Source organism: Ursus americanus, chromosome 2 (assembly GCF_024610735.1).
Source record: "Ursus americanus isolate L20-20 chromosome 2, mUrsAme1.1.p, whole genome shotgun sequence".
Lineage (NCBI taxonomy): Eukaryota > Metazoa > Chordata > Mammalia > Carnivora > Ursidae > Ursus > Ursus americanus.
In genome coordinates, this window is record NC_142128.1 from 38,399,534 (window position 1) to 38,413,197 (window position 13,664).

Below are 13,664 nucleotides of genomic sequence, written 5' to 3' on the forward strand. Positions count from 1 at the left end.
GACGCCGCGGGCCCCTTCTCCCCGGCCCCGCCCCACACAAGCGGTCCACACAGGCGTCCAGTCACAACCGAGAACTTTATTGGACACGGCTCGGCTCGGGGCCTGACAGGCCCAGCGCACTGGCCCCGCGGCCCCAGCAGCCGGGGCTGGAGGAGGGTGGTTCCATCCAACCAGTCTCCGAGCAAACGGTAACCCCACAAGGCAACACTACCTAAGATTACTATATAGTTGGGAGACGGAGGGCTGCTCCACAGACGTATGAACAGATCAAATCTTTATAAATAAACATCCAGTGAAGAGAAAATGACGACTCTAATTCATCCTTATACACAGAGCACTCTAGGGCAGATGAGTGGGGGCGGCAGAGGCCTGCATCCTCACTGGTCGGGGGCCTGGATGGGTAATGAGTGGGCCCAGATGTCCACGGCACGGGGCGGGCGGGGGCAAGGCCAGGGTAACAGACGACGGGCACTAGGACACTGCGCATTTACAAGACCAACTACTGGGGGGGCAGCTGCCCCGTGCATGTGTGTCAGGCTGTTCGTTTTGGAATGAGGGGATGGTCTTTACATCATATTCTGTGGCTGGTGCGCTCGGAGCGGGGCTACTTTGTGGAGAGGATGAGGGCAACGATGAGCCCGTAGAGGCCGAGCACCTCGGCGAAGATGAGGATCAGGATCATGCCCACAAATAGCCGGGGCTGCTGGGCTGTGCCACGCACACCAGCGTCCCCCACAATGCCAATGGCAAAGCCAGCCGCCAGCCCACTCAGGCCCACACTCAGGCCAGCACCCAGTTGGAGGAAACTCCTGGGGGAGAGAGGACACAGGAGAAACGTTAGCCACCTGCAGGGTTAGCCACACGCCCCACGCCCCCTCTCTGACCCTCCCGGCCCTGTGCAGTGGCCTGACCCCAGGCAGGGCAGGACAGACGGGAGGGACCCAGCACTCACCTGTAGAGGCTGATGCCATCATTCAGGGAATTAGCGATGAGGACTGCCACCACCAGCCCATAGATGGCGATGATACCAGCCATGACCACTGGAATGATGGACTTCATGATCAGTTCTGGCCGCATGACGGACATGGCTGCAATGCCGGTGCCACTCTTGGCTGTACCATAGGCGGCACCCAGGGCTGTGGGGAGGGTGGGGGAAAGCAAAGTCAGCTCAGAGCATTGTGGGCCAGATCCTGGGAGTAGCTCTGGCACAGCTGAGGGACACCCTAAGTTATCACAAAGGGGACATGAAGTTGGCACCCAGCCAGGGGCAGGAGGTGGCCCTAAGGGGCAACAGCCCCAGCTTGGCACATAATGAACCCAGGTACTCTCCTTCTCCACCAGAGGCCCTTACAGCTGTCTGGCCTATCCGGGCTCCTGCTCTGCTGTGAAACGTCGTCCCTATCTCCCAGGGAGCCTTTGTGCAGCTGCCTGCGGCCTACAAGGTGGAGCTGTGACTGGTCTAGAAGCCCAGTCACATGGAGAAACGGGCAACTGGGCTGTTCATGCCTTGCTGAAGATTCTGGACGTTTTTTTTTTTTTAACCACCTGGAGTCCTGAACATTCAGGTCAGAAACGGCCTGGCAAAGCACCAGGTAACCACATCTCAGCAGCCCAAACGTCAGGCCAGGATCAACCTGTCTGCCATGGGGCTCCGCCCAGGGACAACATGCTGGAAGAGCCTCATTGCACACATGGCCTGACCACAGAGTCAGGGGAAGCTGGCCTAGCAAGTCCTATCTCAGGCCAGGGCTTTTCCAACTCCCCGTCACTCTAGGTCCTCCGAGAGGGCTCGAATCTGTTGTCAACAGGCTGAGTGCATTCTCAGCCACACCGCAGGCCCGGATCCTCAAGTCTGGAAAGAATCCTCTCTAAATAACCGGAGTAAAAAGGGCGAGCCAAGGACAGGACAGGGCACAGGGAACCACCACCCAGGCAGACCCTCCAGAAGCACCCCTGCAGGCAGAGGCCGTGAGCTCCCAGAAGCCTTGATGCCCTACAGCCTCCAGGAATGGGGGTGGGGGGAAACTCTAGGGTGGCCTGTCTCCTCTGATGCTGCTTCTCCTCCCTCTTGCTAGGCAGGGTGTGCTGCCTTCCTGAAAGTTCCCCTCTCCTGGACTCAAAGTCTAGAGTAACTTTTGCACAGAACAGAACCCCAGGGGGCCCAGGTGGCTCTTCTGACTCTTGCCCCCAGGATCTCACTGCACTACTTGAGCTGAGGTTAACATGGCTCAGCGATGGAAAAGACCAGGACAATCCCAACGATTTTTCTGCACGTTTTATTCACCTATTTGGGCCACAAAAAATGACTACTCTCCATGCTCATCACCAAGCAGTGAGGAGGTCCAAAGAGCTCTAGCTTCCCAGGACTCCAAGCCTGGTGAGGACACACATGGCACCTCCAAGCACAGTAACATGTTCCAGAAGAGTAGGGAGGCTGGGGGGCGGGGGTCTGGGGAAGGACTCCATAGAGAAAATGACGCAGGGTAAGGTGTGAGTGAGCAAAAAGGATTGCTGACAGCACGAACAGAGACATCCACCAACGTGGCAGCAGACTGGGAGCTACCAGAAAGAGGAAAGAGGTAAGGGTGGGAGCAGAGGGACCTGTACTGCCTCTGCCACTCCGTCCCAAAGGCACCCAACATCACCACGCCTAGGCACTCGGCACCATCAACCCACGGGTCAGGACTGGTCTTCATGAAGCTTTTCCGGAACTCTCCTGGTCGCAGTGCATTTTGGGGGCTCCTACTGCAGGCCCAGCACCACATCAGGCTGTGTCACATGCATGCAAGGGGCCAGCGCCATGCCCGTTACTCAAGTGGGAGAGCACCAGTGATGTGTGGCACTGAGTGAGAAACTGATTACTGGGAAGTCAGCATCCCAGGCACCAGGGCACTGCCACATGTGGAAAAGTGAGCTGGGCTCTTCTCCAGGAGGTGGCAGGAAGACCGTGTGGCTGGGGGTGGGGAGGCAACAAGACAAACAAAGGGAAGAAACAGGGCTGACCATGAGGGAAAAGCAGCCTGGCCTGGGCAGCAGCAGGTATCCAAGGGCCTGGATGCTAGCTCTGGAGACCAAGCCCGACGAGGTCCCAGATGGAGCAAAGGACAAAAAAAGAATGCAATCAGGAGGCAGTCCCAGGAACAAAACACCAAAGGCAGGGTGCCCGCCAGCAGGGAGGAAGTCAAAGAGATTACGGAAAAGGAGCAACCCACCAGCCTGTGGAAGAGTTGATGAAGAAAGAATCTGCAGGACTTTTGTCACAAGAAAAAAGGGGAAGCAGGAAAGGAGATTGGGCCCACAGGAGCAGGCAGCACCAATCCTCAGGGGCCCGGGGCAACCAAAAAAAGCCCTAGACCACTGAAACCCAGTTCTCAGTAACTTCCAGAGACCTGCTTTTGGGTCAGGCTCCATCTGAAAGTATCAAGTTAAGTTCTAGGAGAGGAAGAGATGTACCTGGAGGCAGGCCAGGAGCTGGGTACAGAAAAAGGGTAGGGGCAAACTCAGGGCTTCAGAACAAGCAATGACAGCCAGAACTCAAGGAATTCTGGGGCAGGAATGTCCTGCTGTTCATTGATGTTCCCCTGTGCCTGGCACATAGTAGGAGCTCAATCAAGATTCGCTGAATGAATGAATGAATGAATGACAACCACAAGTAACCCACAGGTGGCCAGGCAAAGGAGAATCTCTTTAGGCATCCTGGAAACAAAGAGCAGAAAAGGCTGGAGTGGAGGGAGTTACAGCAGCCTGTTCAGAAGTGCTGGAAAGTAGGCAGCCCCTAAAGATGTGGAAAGAGCAGGCGCTGGCTATGAGGGAAGGGGAAGTCCAGACCACTTCTCCCACCACAAATGACCCCTTACTTGCACGTGATGGGAAGGGCAGGGCAGGGCTCACTCAGCAACTCATGACTGGCAGACAGGCCCAGGCAGAGGGAGGCCTTCAAAAGAGCAGGAGATCCCAGGCCCCTACCCCACAAGTGTTTACAGTCAGCAGACACTGTTTGGAGTTCAAACCCTCCCTGTACTCTCATAGGGAGCCTCCCCAGTCCACCAGGTAGGGTGGGGCAGGGTGGAGTCATCAAAACCAAAAACCAGACCTACCCAAGAAAGCCCAGAGGAGACCAGGTCAGACCAGTCTACAGGGCTGTAGCGGGACTAGGACTAACCTTCCTGGGTCCCACATTCCTGGGCCTGGCCCACGTGCCCTTCTTCCAGACAGGCCTATTTTCACTGAATTCGACACCCCATGACCATCAAGACCCAACTTCAAAAGAAAGGTGCTATCAAGAACCTGGAAGGCCCCTTCTCTTTACCTAGAGGAGTCCTCCCAATTTTGGGCCTCAGGAAAAGGAAGTCATTCATTCTTTCATTCATTCATTCAGGCCTGAACTAGAAGACTCCCTCCTAAGGACGAAGACCCAATCCCCTCAATGCTGATACTTCATGCCACCCTCTCACTCACCCAGAGGTAGACTCTTGGCAAGTGTGCACACACACAGTGTTGTTGCTGGCCTGCCTCCCAGACACCCATCCTTCGCCCTTAGCCCGTCTGGACCCCCACCCCATTCCACACAATTCCACCCCTGGGTTCCTGCCAGCTCTTAGGATCAACCCCTCAGCCCGGTTTTCCCAAGCAATCCACACATCCCACAAGACTATTGGGAAACAGTGACAGGCCCTAACTAGAAGCACCTGCCTCTGGGAAAGACCCACTTGACCCCCGCCGCGGGGGGTGGGGACGGGCCGCCACAAGGGCTGTAAGGGCGAGAGCTGTGTACCCCGAAGGGGAGAGACAGCACCTCATCAATTCCCTGCCCCCACCTCCGCCGAACAGGGCCGGCCCCGCGTCGGGGGAGCATTCCGAGGTGTGATGTCACACCTGCCCGCAGGATGGGGGAGGGGGTTGCGGAGCAGGCGCAGGACCGCGCGCCCCCACCCCAGCCTCCCTCCCGCCTCTCCTAGGGCTAAGATGGCAGCGGCGCCGCCGCCCCACCCCCGCACCCATACCGACAGGGGCAGGGCTGCCGGCTATCGATCCTCGGAAGACCCCTGGGACGCGCACCCCGGCCCAGCCCGCAGGCCCTGCGCACCACAGCCCTTGGGGCCCCGACCCCCGCCCGCTGTCATGTGAGTCCCGGGACCCCCCCAACAGCTCGGAATTACATCAGCGTGACGTCACACACCGAACCCTGGGGAGATGCGGGCATGAGCCCCGCGCGCCCCGGCGCCCCCAGCCTCCCGGGTCCCTCCTGCCGCGGCGCTCACCGCTGAAGACCATGGCGGCCGAGGCGCCCATGACCGCGAAAAAGGAGGCGTACTCGGGGCCGCTCTTGGCCTCGGACATGTCTGCGGGTGGGGAGAGGGCGAACTCAGCGAGCAGAGGACGGGACGGCCACGACGAGCGAGCACGGGCAGAGTAGTCTGGCGGCTGCGAAGGCGACCCGGCCCGTCAGCCGCTGCGCTCTAAATACCAGCACCGCAGAACAAAATGGCGGCCGTGGCCTCGTCACATGACCCGGGCCCCGCCCCTGCGGGCCATACCACTTCGCGCCGGCGGGGGGCGCCTCGGCTTGGGGACGGCCTAGCGGTCCTCTGACCGCCCCCGCACTATGCCTCCGCCCGACCGGCCCCGACACAGGCGTTCCGCCCCATCTCGGCCTCCGCGGATGCGGGGCCGGGAGCTAGTAGCCTCACACTCCATGGCATTGGGCTCGTCCGGCTCCGGAGCGGGGGCGGGGCGGTGGTCCTTCATATTAGCATACGAGGCGGGGCCTGGGCGCCCCGCCTCCTCTGCGTCTGCGCGCCGCTAGCTGGTGTTGGGATCCAGTGCGGCTTTGCTTTACGTTCGCGGTGTGGCGTCGGCCGCGGGCTTCTCACGGCCTTCCCCCAGGGACCCGAGACTGAGGTGTCCCCGGGACGTCTTCATACTTTCTGGAGCGCTCCGAGGGTTCGAGCAGACGGAGCGGAAATCCCAAGTCCAGGGCGCCGGCCTGTTCGGCTCCAGCCCCTAGGAGAGCCCCCACCCACCTGTGAGCTCCTGGCCTCTGCTCGCTTCCCTCCTGTGCCCCCGGGGTCGCCCCACCCCGACCCTGTCCTCAGTTTCCTCCAGACACAGAGCCCCCAGCTCCCGACCCAGCTCTCGGTGCCTCCTCTCCTGGCTTCTGAGGAAAAGGAGCCCCTCCCCCGTATCTGTCCCCTCCCTTGATCGGGGACCCACACTTAAGTTGCGGGGCTGTCTCTGCCCCTCGAGGTGTAGGCGTGACTGGTTTGAAGCCCTGTCGGTGTTGCGACCTGTGGATGCTTCTCCAGATTTCTGCACGTTCTGGGATCCATTTCTTCCAGCCTGTGCTCGCGCAAAGCTGGCCCCTGCAAGGCCGCATTTATTTCTGGAGGAGCGGCCAGTGGTTCCCTCCCACCCCAGCACGCAGCTTGGCCTGGGGCTGAAACTGTCCTGAGGGTTACCGGCACCCGGACTGGCTGCCTTATCTCTGGTTCCCTTTGCCCTTTTGTCCCCTGCTTTGAGAACTGGGTGGCTGCCACCAGGTCCTTGGTCTCCCTTGAGCTCCTGGCCCTCTCCCCAAATGTCCTGGGTGGCAGCCTTGTCCACGGGGGCAGTGGGGTCACCACCCCTGCCTAGCCCTCCCACTGGCCTCAGCCCTACCTTACACAGGAACCTTCTTCATGTCCTCCTCCCTGAGGCGAGGCCAGGTCTTCCATCTTCTGAACTGGCAGCCCACGGGTGTCTGGTCTGTCCTGTTTCAAAAGGGAGGAGGCTGCCATACCACTAGAGGCCTCCCCACCTTCTTCTGCCGCCCTCTTCCTTGTCCCAGACTCTGACTTCTGGGAAGAGAAATCTTCACTCCTCGTCTGCACCTCACCTGCCCTCCCTTCCAGCCCCTTGCCTTTGCCAAGGTCATCTGTGACTGCCATTTCTCTAAGCCGAGGGACATTTGCCAGGCTGAGTGGGCCTCTTTGCCGCATGGCCCGCTGCCCACCTCACCACACCCTCCTCCCTCTCTCTCCAGCTCACCTCCTACAGCCCTTACACTCTCATTCCTTCTTCCTGGGGGCACGGGGAGGAGTAAGGACAGGCCCAGGCCCTGCAGCCTCAGCCTCACGTCTGTCCTGGTATTCCCAGGGTTCCCCCTGCCCCACCCCACCCCAGGGCAATCATGTCCTCCATCTCACATCATTCTGTCCCTCACCTGCCCCTCTCCAGCCCTGATGGCCCTCTGAGCTAGCTGCCCACAGGCCTGGCCACTCACCGCCGCAGGCATTGAGGACCCAGGGCCAGGGGAGCCCAGGCCAGGGAGCCAGTGCTGGCTGGGGGACTGTGTGCAGAGGGAGACTTCAGACCAAAGAAGGGGGGCAGGGTACCCTACCGTCAGGAAGCAGCACAGTCAAAAACACAGAGGTGGGCAGAGCACACAAGCCCAGTGTGGCTGAAATCCTAAGACTCAGGGAGACATTTCCCTCCTTGGGCTTGGGGAGCAGGTCAGCTGTGCTCACTGTCCTCTCATTTTCTATGCCGTGTGAGAGGTCACACTGGGTCTCTGATGGGGCTGCTGACACCTCAAACCAGCATGTCTCAAACTGAGCTCACCCCACCCCCACCTTCCATTCTGTTCCACACTGTTATTTCCATTTTGGGCAAAAGACACAACCATCCACCCAACTGCTCGCACCAGCAGCCTTGAGTCACGCCACTGCTCACTCCTCGTTACTCACCGAGCCCTGAGATCCTGCAGCTTCCTGCTCCTAGCTCTGCCCCCACCCTGTCCCTGCGCTGCCCTCTGACTGGGCCTTCATTGCTGGCTGGGGTCTCCTCACAGCCTCTAACATGGTTGGCCTGCTCAGTCTTAACCTCCCTCCCCCCAGTGCATTCTTCACCCTGAAGCCAGAGGATCTAACTGGCACATCTGACCAGCTACTCCATTCCTGGACTCCTTCAACGTCTTTCTGTCACAGGCTGGACCCTTTGGTGGTCCCCTCCCCTCCATCCCCATCACCGCCCCCCCTTCATTCTGCCCCCTCCTCACCTGTGTCCTTGAGCCTGTGGCTCTCTTTGCACCAGCTACTCTCCTTCCCTTCTTGTTTAGGGAGTTCTACTCGAGCTTTAGAGCACCACCACCTCCAGGAAGCCCTCCTAATCTCTCTTCCTCCCTTCTCAGACCCCTCCTTCATCCCTCACACTCCATTATTACCTTTTTTTTTTTTTACTCAATACCTCCTCTACTGAGGGTCCCTGTGCATCTTTTACTGTATCTCTGACCCCTGGTAGAATGCCTGGCACATACAGCTAATGGTAGGCCAGCCCTGTCCTAAGCATTTTTAGGGTATTATATAATCTTCATAAAGACACTTTGAGGAAGTTATCACCATGACTCTCATTTTGTGGACAAGGAAATGGGCCTAGGAGGGTCAAACGTCTTGCCCTGGTCAACCTGCTAGGGAGAAGTGGAATTTAAACTCTGACTCCCAGCGGGGCTGAGCCCGTGTGGCTTACGACACCGCCTTGTCTCCTACAGGAGGGCTCGGGGAGCATCCAGTGACCAGTGATGGGGCCAGGAGGGACCCAGGGTACCTCCCCCTTGGCCTTCCAGCACCAGGCAGGCCTGGGCGAGGGGGTGTGGTGTGTGATGAGGGACAAACGCCTCTGCCTTCCCCCTCACAGCTGGGTCCCCAGCTGGAAATCATACCATTGTGAGACCCAGGCCCGCCTGCTCCCTAGCAGGTTCTCAGGGTGCCCGTAAGGGGCATCATGTGCCCTGGAGCCTCCGTCCGGTCTGGGCTCATTCAGGGTTTACCTCCACCAGCCAGCGTTTGCAACTGCCTTCAATCTTGAGCCCTCCATCTAACACTTACTGCGTACCTACTGTGTGCGGGCACCAAGCTAGGCTCTGGGATACGAAATCGAGGAAGAGGGCTCTTACCCTGCAGCAGTTTGCAGTCCGGGGGTGGGGGGGCTGGATGTGCAGATGATACATCCCAGTGCCGCACCAGAACTGCGGTTACTAGACAGAGATGATACAGAAGAGGGGTGGGGCCAGGTAGCTTGGACGGCCCCTGAGGGGTGGTCTCTGAACAAGGTCCTCACAGATGAAGGGGTTCTGGAGCAGGGGAGAGCCTGCAGCCAGTGTGTCCTTAACTCACAGCCCATCGCAAGCACGGAACTCAGCTGCTGGATGCAAGCAGGTGCTCACGTGTCAGGGTGGACAGTCCCTGAGCTGGGGTTAAGGGACGAGCAGGAGGCTGAGGAAGGGTACGTGGGTGCATTCCCTGAACACGGCTGCAGGCGCTAACCGCGGGGACCCCTGGGGGCCGCGGGGGGAAGATCTCCCACGAGGACACTGCGTTGACCCTCTTGCAGGTGCACCCTTCACCTTGTCAGAACCCGTCAGACGGGAAGTACTGGGAAGCAAGTGCTGGACGGGCATGGGTTTCCTTTCGGGGTGTGAGACATCATGGAACTAGAGGGAATGGTGGCGCACCGTGGATGTGCCAAATGCCCCTGAGGCGCTCACTGCCAAAGGGTTAGGCTCCACGTTGAAAAAGGCAAAACGAAGCACTTCCATGGCAGGGTAGGGGGCGGATGTGAGCTGGGCCACCAGCATCCTGGACCAGGCCCACAGAGGGGCCTGCTGAGGGCAGGTGCTGGCGGGTGCAGGAGTGGGGGTGGGCAGGCTGAGCTCCGTGCAGACAAGGGTCACTGGTCACCACAGCCAATGCCGCTGCAGGAGGCAGGCATCTGAAGGCTACTGCTCTGTGCCCAGGGCCGCCCCTCCCCAGGGAACAGGCCAATGTCACTGTCTCGAGGTCAATCACAAAATGACGCTAAAGAGTGCTTACAGTAAATTGTGGCTGCAGGGAGTTTGGGGGGCACCCGCCAACCATGGGCCCCAGAAATGCTCACTGCTGCAGGAGAGCAGCGCACCCATCTCCCCTCCAGAATCGCCCTGCACAGGACAGCAGCACAGGGGCTGACAGGCTCAAGGGGGGGAGGGGCGCTGGTTCCAGGGCCTCAGGGAAAGCGTCCTGGGGCCGGAGCACCCCAGCTACTGAGGGTGGGGAACTCCGGCCCGGCCACAGGCCTGTGTCAAGGCCCCGAGGCAGCAGAGGAACCGAAAAACAGCCTGCCCCAGAGAAAGCCAGCCCTGGGGGCCGACACAAACCTGGGCCAGGCCACCCCGGGGTGGGGCAGCAGGAAGCGGCCAAGGAGAACCAGAGTGTTGTAGGGGGCCCCACAGAGGAATAGGGAGCGGCAGGGAAAAGGGTGCCGCCTACAGTGTGAGGAAGATAAGAGAGAAGCAGTTTCCCAGAACAGGCAGAGCCCACGGCTGCCCCAGGAGGGGTGGAGGGGTGGAGGGGCTCCGGCAGCAGGGTCCAGCACCGGGAGGAGTCCTGCCAGGATGGGCATCTGCCCGGTTGCAGAGAAAACGGGTCTTGTGGTTTGTGGTTTTCTATAGAGGATATCGGCACACCCAATTAAAACGCTAGGTATTCGGGAAGACATTAATGTTGCTTTATACAAACTTTCAGATAAAATATTCTCATTTTGCATGAGGAGGACTTGCTGATACTGGGCTTCCCGTGTGACAGGGATCAGTGCGATTCTGGATGGAGACTTTGGACCGAGGTTCCCAGGCTGCTCCCCTCATTCCTCGCACTGGCGGTGCATGTCGGCAGGAGGGCGCCATGAACGGGAGTAAACAAAACCAGGAGGGGCTTGGTCTGCGCTGGCCACGGGAGCAAGTGCAGCGGAGCGTGGCTCCTAGTGGAGAGAGACGTCCAGGGAGGCATCCTCCTGCAGGCCCGTGCCTCCTGGTCCTCCGCGCACCCGCAGGCGGTCCTTCCCAGACACACCGCATCCACCACCTCCCGTTCCACAGAAACGCTCTCACAGCAAACGCGTCAGTGAGGTTCCACTAGTTTGTGTTAGTTTTATTTAGGACTCAAGTGAACACTGAGCAACCATGTTGCTAAATCATTTTCACTTTTCCCAACTTAGATTTAGCTGCCAAGCCACACACCCAGTCACTACACCCCAGTCTGCTTTCGCTGGGTCTCGCGATTCTTCATCCATGGAAAGGTAAAGTGATTCACACGGCCCTTTCTCCTCCTTAATCATTAGCTCGCTAGCCTTTGGCAGTGTCCTTTGCTGGGCAGTGCACGTCAGTAGGACACGGAGGAAGGGTCCGCTCCCAGACCCTCCATGTCGCCGCCGGCACCCTTGCTCAGGGGCGCCTCTCACAGCTGGAGCCAGCTGGCCAGCTAGGGAATACACCTGCGGATTCGGCAATCTGAAGGAGAAGGTCTCTAATGGTGTGTCTGCACCCCAGCGTGTCCAGTGATTTTGCTTCGTTGGTCCCAAGCACAGAGTTAATAAATTCCATGCGGTCGGGTCAAGCGAACGTGTCTGCCAATGTGTGAGGCATTTCATCTGCAGCGATGAGTCACGGGACACTGTTCCTCACTTCTTGACAACAACCTGACACTAATATAATGAAGACCATAATTTTTAATTTAAATTTTAGTCAGTCAACATACATCACAATATTGGTTTCTTCCCAAAGGTGGTCGCTTTCCTACTTGTAGACGTGCGGTTTTGTTCTCTCAGACCTGATTGCTTGGGTGTTCACAATGGTTGGGTCACTAGCTACGCTCCAGGGGCAAGACAAGCTTAGGGTCCCCTACTCCCCTGCCATCTTAAGTCCTCCAGATCATCATTTCGTCTTATACCAGATTATTTTTAAAGATCCACGCACTTCTAACTTCGATGTGGTGAAGCGTGTGTGAGGCGTCCTCTGTACTCCTGCTTCAGCTGGTAACTTCCACGTGCAAATGAGACATCGGGGGCGGATGACCGGCACAGTCCAGACGGGCCTCCTTTCCTGAGACCTCACAGTGCGAATTAGTGGCAATTTGTGTGTTTTTTTTGACCAGTGTTAGTCTTGTGAATTTTGAGGACATTCTGGATTTAATAAAAGTGTAAATATCTGTACAAATTAAATCTATCCCTGGGACAGAGAAAGGACTGTGGGAAAACCGAAGGAATTGGATTAAATCTGTCGCTAATAGCATGATATACCGACATTCACCTGTGCTTGGATACACGCCCCGTAGCTGTGCTGAAGCAGCCGGGCAGGGTCTCTGGAAATTCTGTAGCATCTTTGCATCTCTCCTGTAAGTCTAAAATTATTTCCAAATTAAAAGTTACAAACACTGAATCTATTAAACATAAAATACTTAAGGGGACTATAAATTTGAAAGCCTGAAATCTTCAGAATTTTCTAAAACAAGTTGCCATGAAAAACTAAAAAAAATAGGCACATGGCTTGTAAAAGCAGGAAAAGTTGAAATACTAATTTTAATTCAGCAATTAAAACTCTGAAAAATTCATAATACAAATGACTTACTCTTGTATTACAAATTATTCTTGAAAAACTGATGCTCTCAAGCCCTAAAGGCATATAGTTTACTTTAACAAATTATTTAATTAAATGAACTGCTTTAAATTATGTTCTGTTTTATTTTTAAAATAAAAATGTTTTTAAGAAAACTTCACGCCCAACATGGGGCTTGAACTCACGACTCCAAGACCAAGAGTCCCATGCTCTTGCCACTGAGCCAGCCAGGAGCCCCTCAAAATAAACTTTTAAATGTTTCTAGAAAAATGAATAATTTGTGGCACCTGGGTGGCTCAGTCGTTAAGTGTCTGCCTTTGGCTCACATCATGATCCCGGCGTTCTGGGATCGAGCCCCGCGTTGGGCTCCCTGCTCAGCGGAGAGCCTGCTTCTCCCTCTCCCACTCCCCCTGCTTGTGTTCCTTCTCTCGCTGCCACTCTCTCTGCCAAATAAATAAATAAATAAAAATCTTTAGGGGCGCCTGGGTGGCGCAGTCGTTAAGCGCCTGCCTTCAGCTCAGGGCGTGATCCCGGTGTTATGGGATGGAGCCCCATATCAGGCTCCTCAGCTATGAGCCTGCTTCTTCCTCTCCCACTCCCCCTGCTTGTGTTCCCTCTCTCGCTGGCTGTCTCTATCTCTGTTAAATAAATAAATAAAATCTTAAAAAATAAATAAGTAAAAATCTTTAAAAAAAAGAAAAATGAATAATTTGTCACACAATTCCATAAAACATTAGCTATTTTTAACATCAAAAGCAAATTTTAGGTACTAATAAATGATGGAGTATATTAACAAAACATGTTCCATTTGGGAACACCTGATACATAACAAGGACAACAGATAGGAATTAAAAATGAAGGTAATAATCACACATACCTTTTTGCTCATCGGGACAGCTGGGAAGAAGACGTGCCAGCCGAGGGAACGGAGTACCGTGCACATGCACACAGAGACCTCACACTAGACACAGACACGGCGGCTAAGCAGCGCTTGCCCTCCTGGGCTGGACCCTGAGGGTCCTCAGGGCAGCCACAGAGACTCCTCTGGACTCACTCACCAGACAAAGAATCCCCCAGCCTCCCTCAAGAGGGAGCCGTGTAGACAACGCTGGAATACCACTTGCAAAGGGTCAGCTTTCCACAGATGATGCACTGACCAGCATCACGAGGGTGCAGCTTCTGGCGCCCGCGCCGTTCGGTGGCATGCCCAGGGGAGCCCCTGGAGGCCCCTCTGCTTGAAGAGACCAGACTTGGACTCTCGGAG

The 13,664-nt window shown here is 56.8% G+C and overlaps 1 protein-coding gene across 1 annotated transcript; it reads right to left on the minus strand.

Annotated features, from left to right (window-relative positions):
• Positions 1–56: 56 nt before the first annotated feature.
• On the minus strand, positions 57–5,491 carry ATP6V0C (ATPase H+ transporting V0 subunit c). Its single transcript, XM_045784796.2, has 3 exons — positions 5,262–5,491; positions 953–1,136; positions 57–809 (listed from the first exon to the last, which is right to left on the minus strand). The coding sequence occupies exons 1-3, from the start codon at positions 5,338–5,340 to the stop codon at positions 605–607; spliced, it is 468 nt and encodes a 155-aa protein (XP_045640752.1). The 5' UTR covers positions 5,341–5,491; the 3' UTR covers positions 57–604.
• Positions 5,492–13,664: the final 8,173 nt, after the last annotated feature.

Excerpts from the sequence above, each read along its gene's own strand:
- ATP6V0C (XM_045784796.2), bottom strand. The coding sequence starts at position 5,340 with ATGTCCGAGGCCAAGAGCGGCCCCGAGTACGCCTCCTTTTTCGCGGTC. Across the intron at positions 1,137-5,261 it reads GGCCGCCATGGTCTTCAGCG|CCCTGGGTGCCGCCTATGGT; the intron begins GTGAGCGCCGCG and ends CCCTCCCCACAG. Across the intron at positions 810-952 it reads GATGGCATCAGCCTCTACAG|GAGTTTCCTCCAACTGGGTG; the intron begins GTGAGTGCTGGG and ends TCTCTCCCCCAG.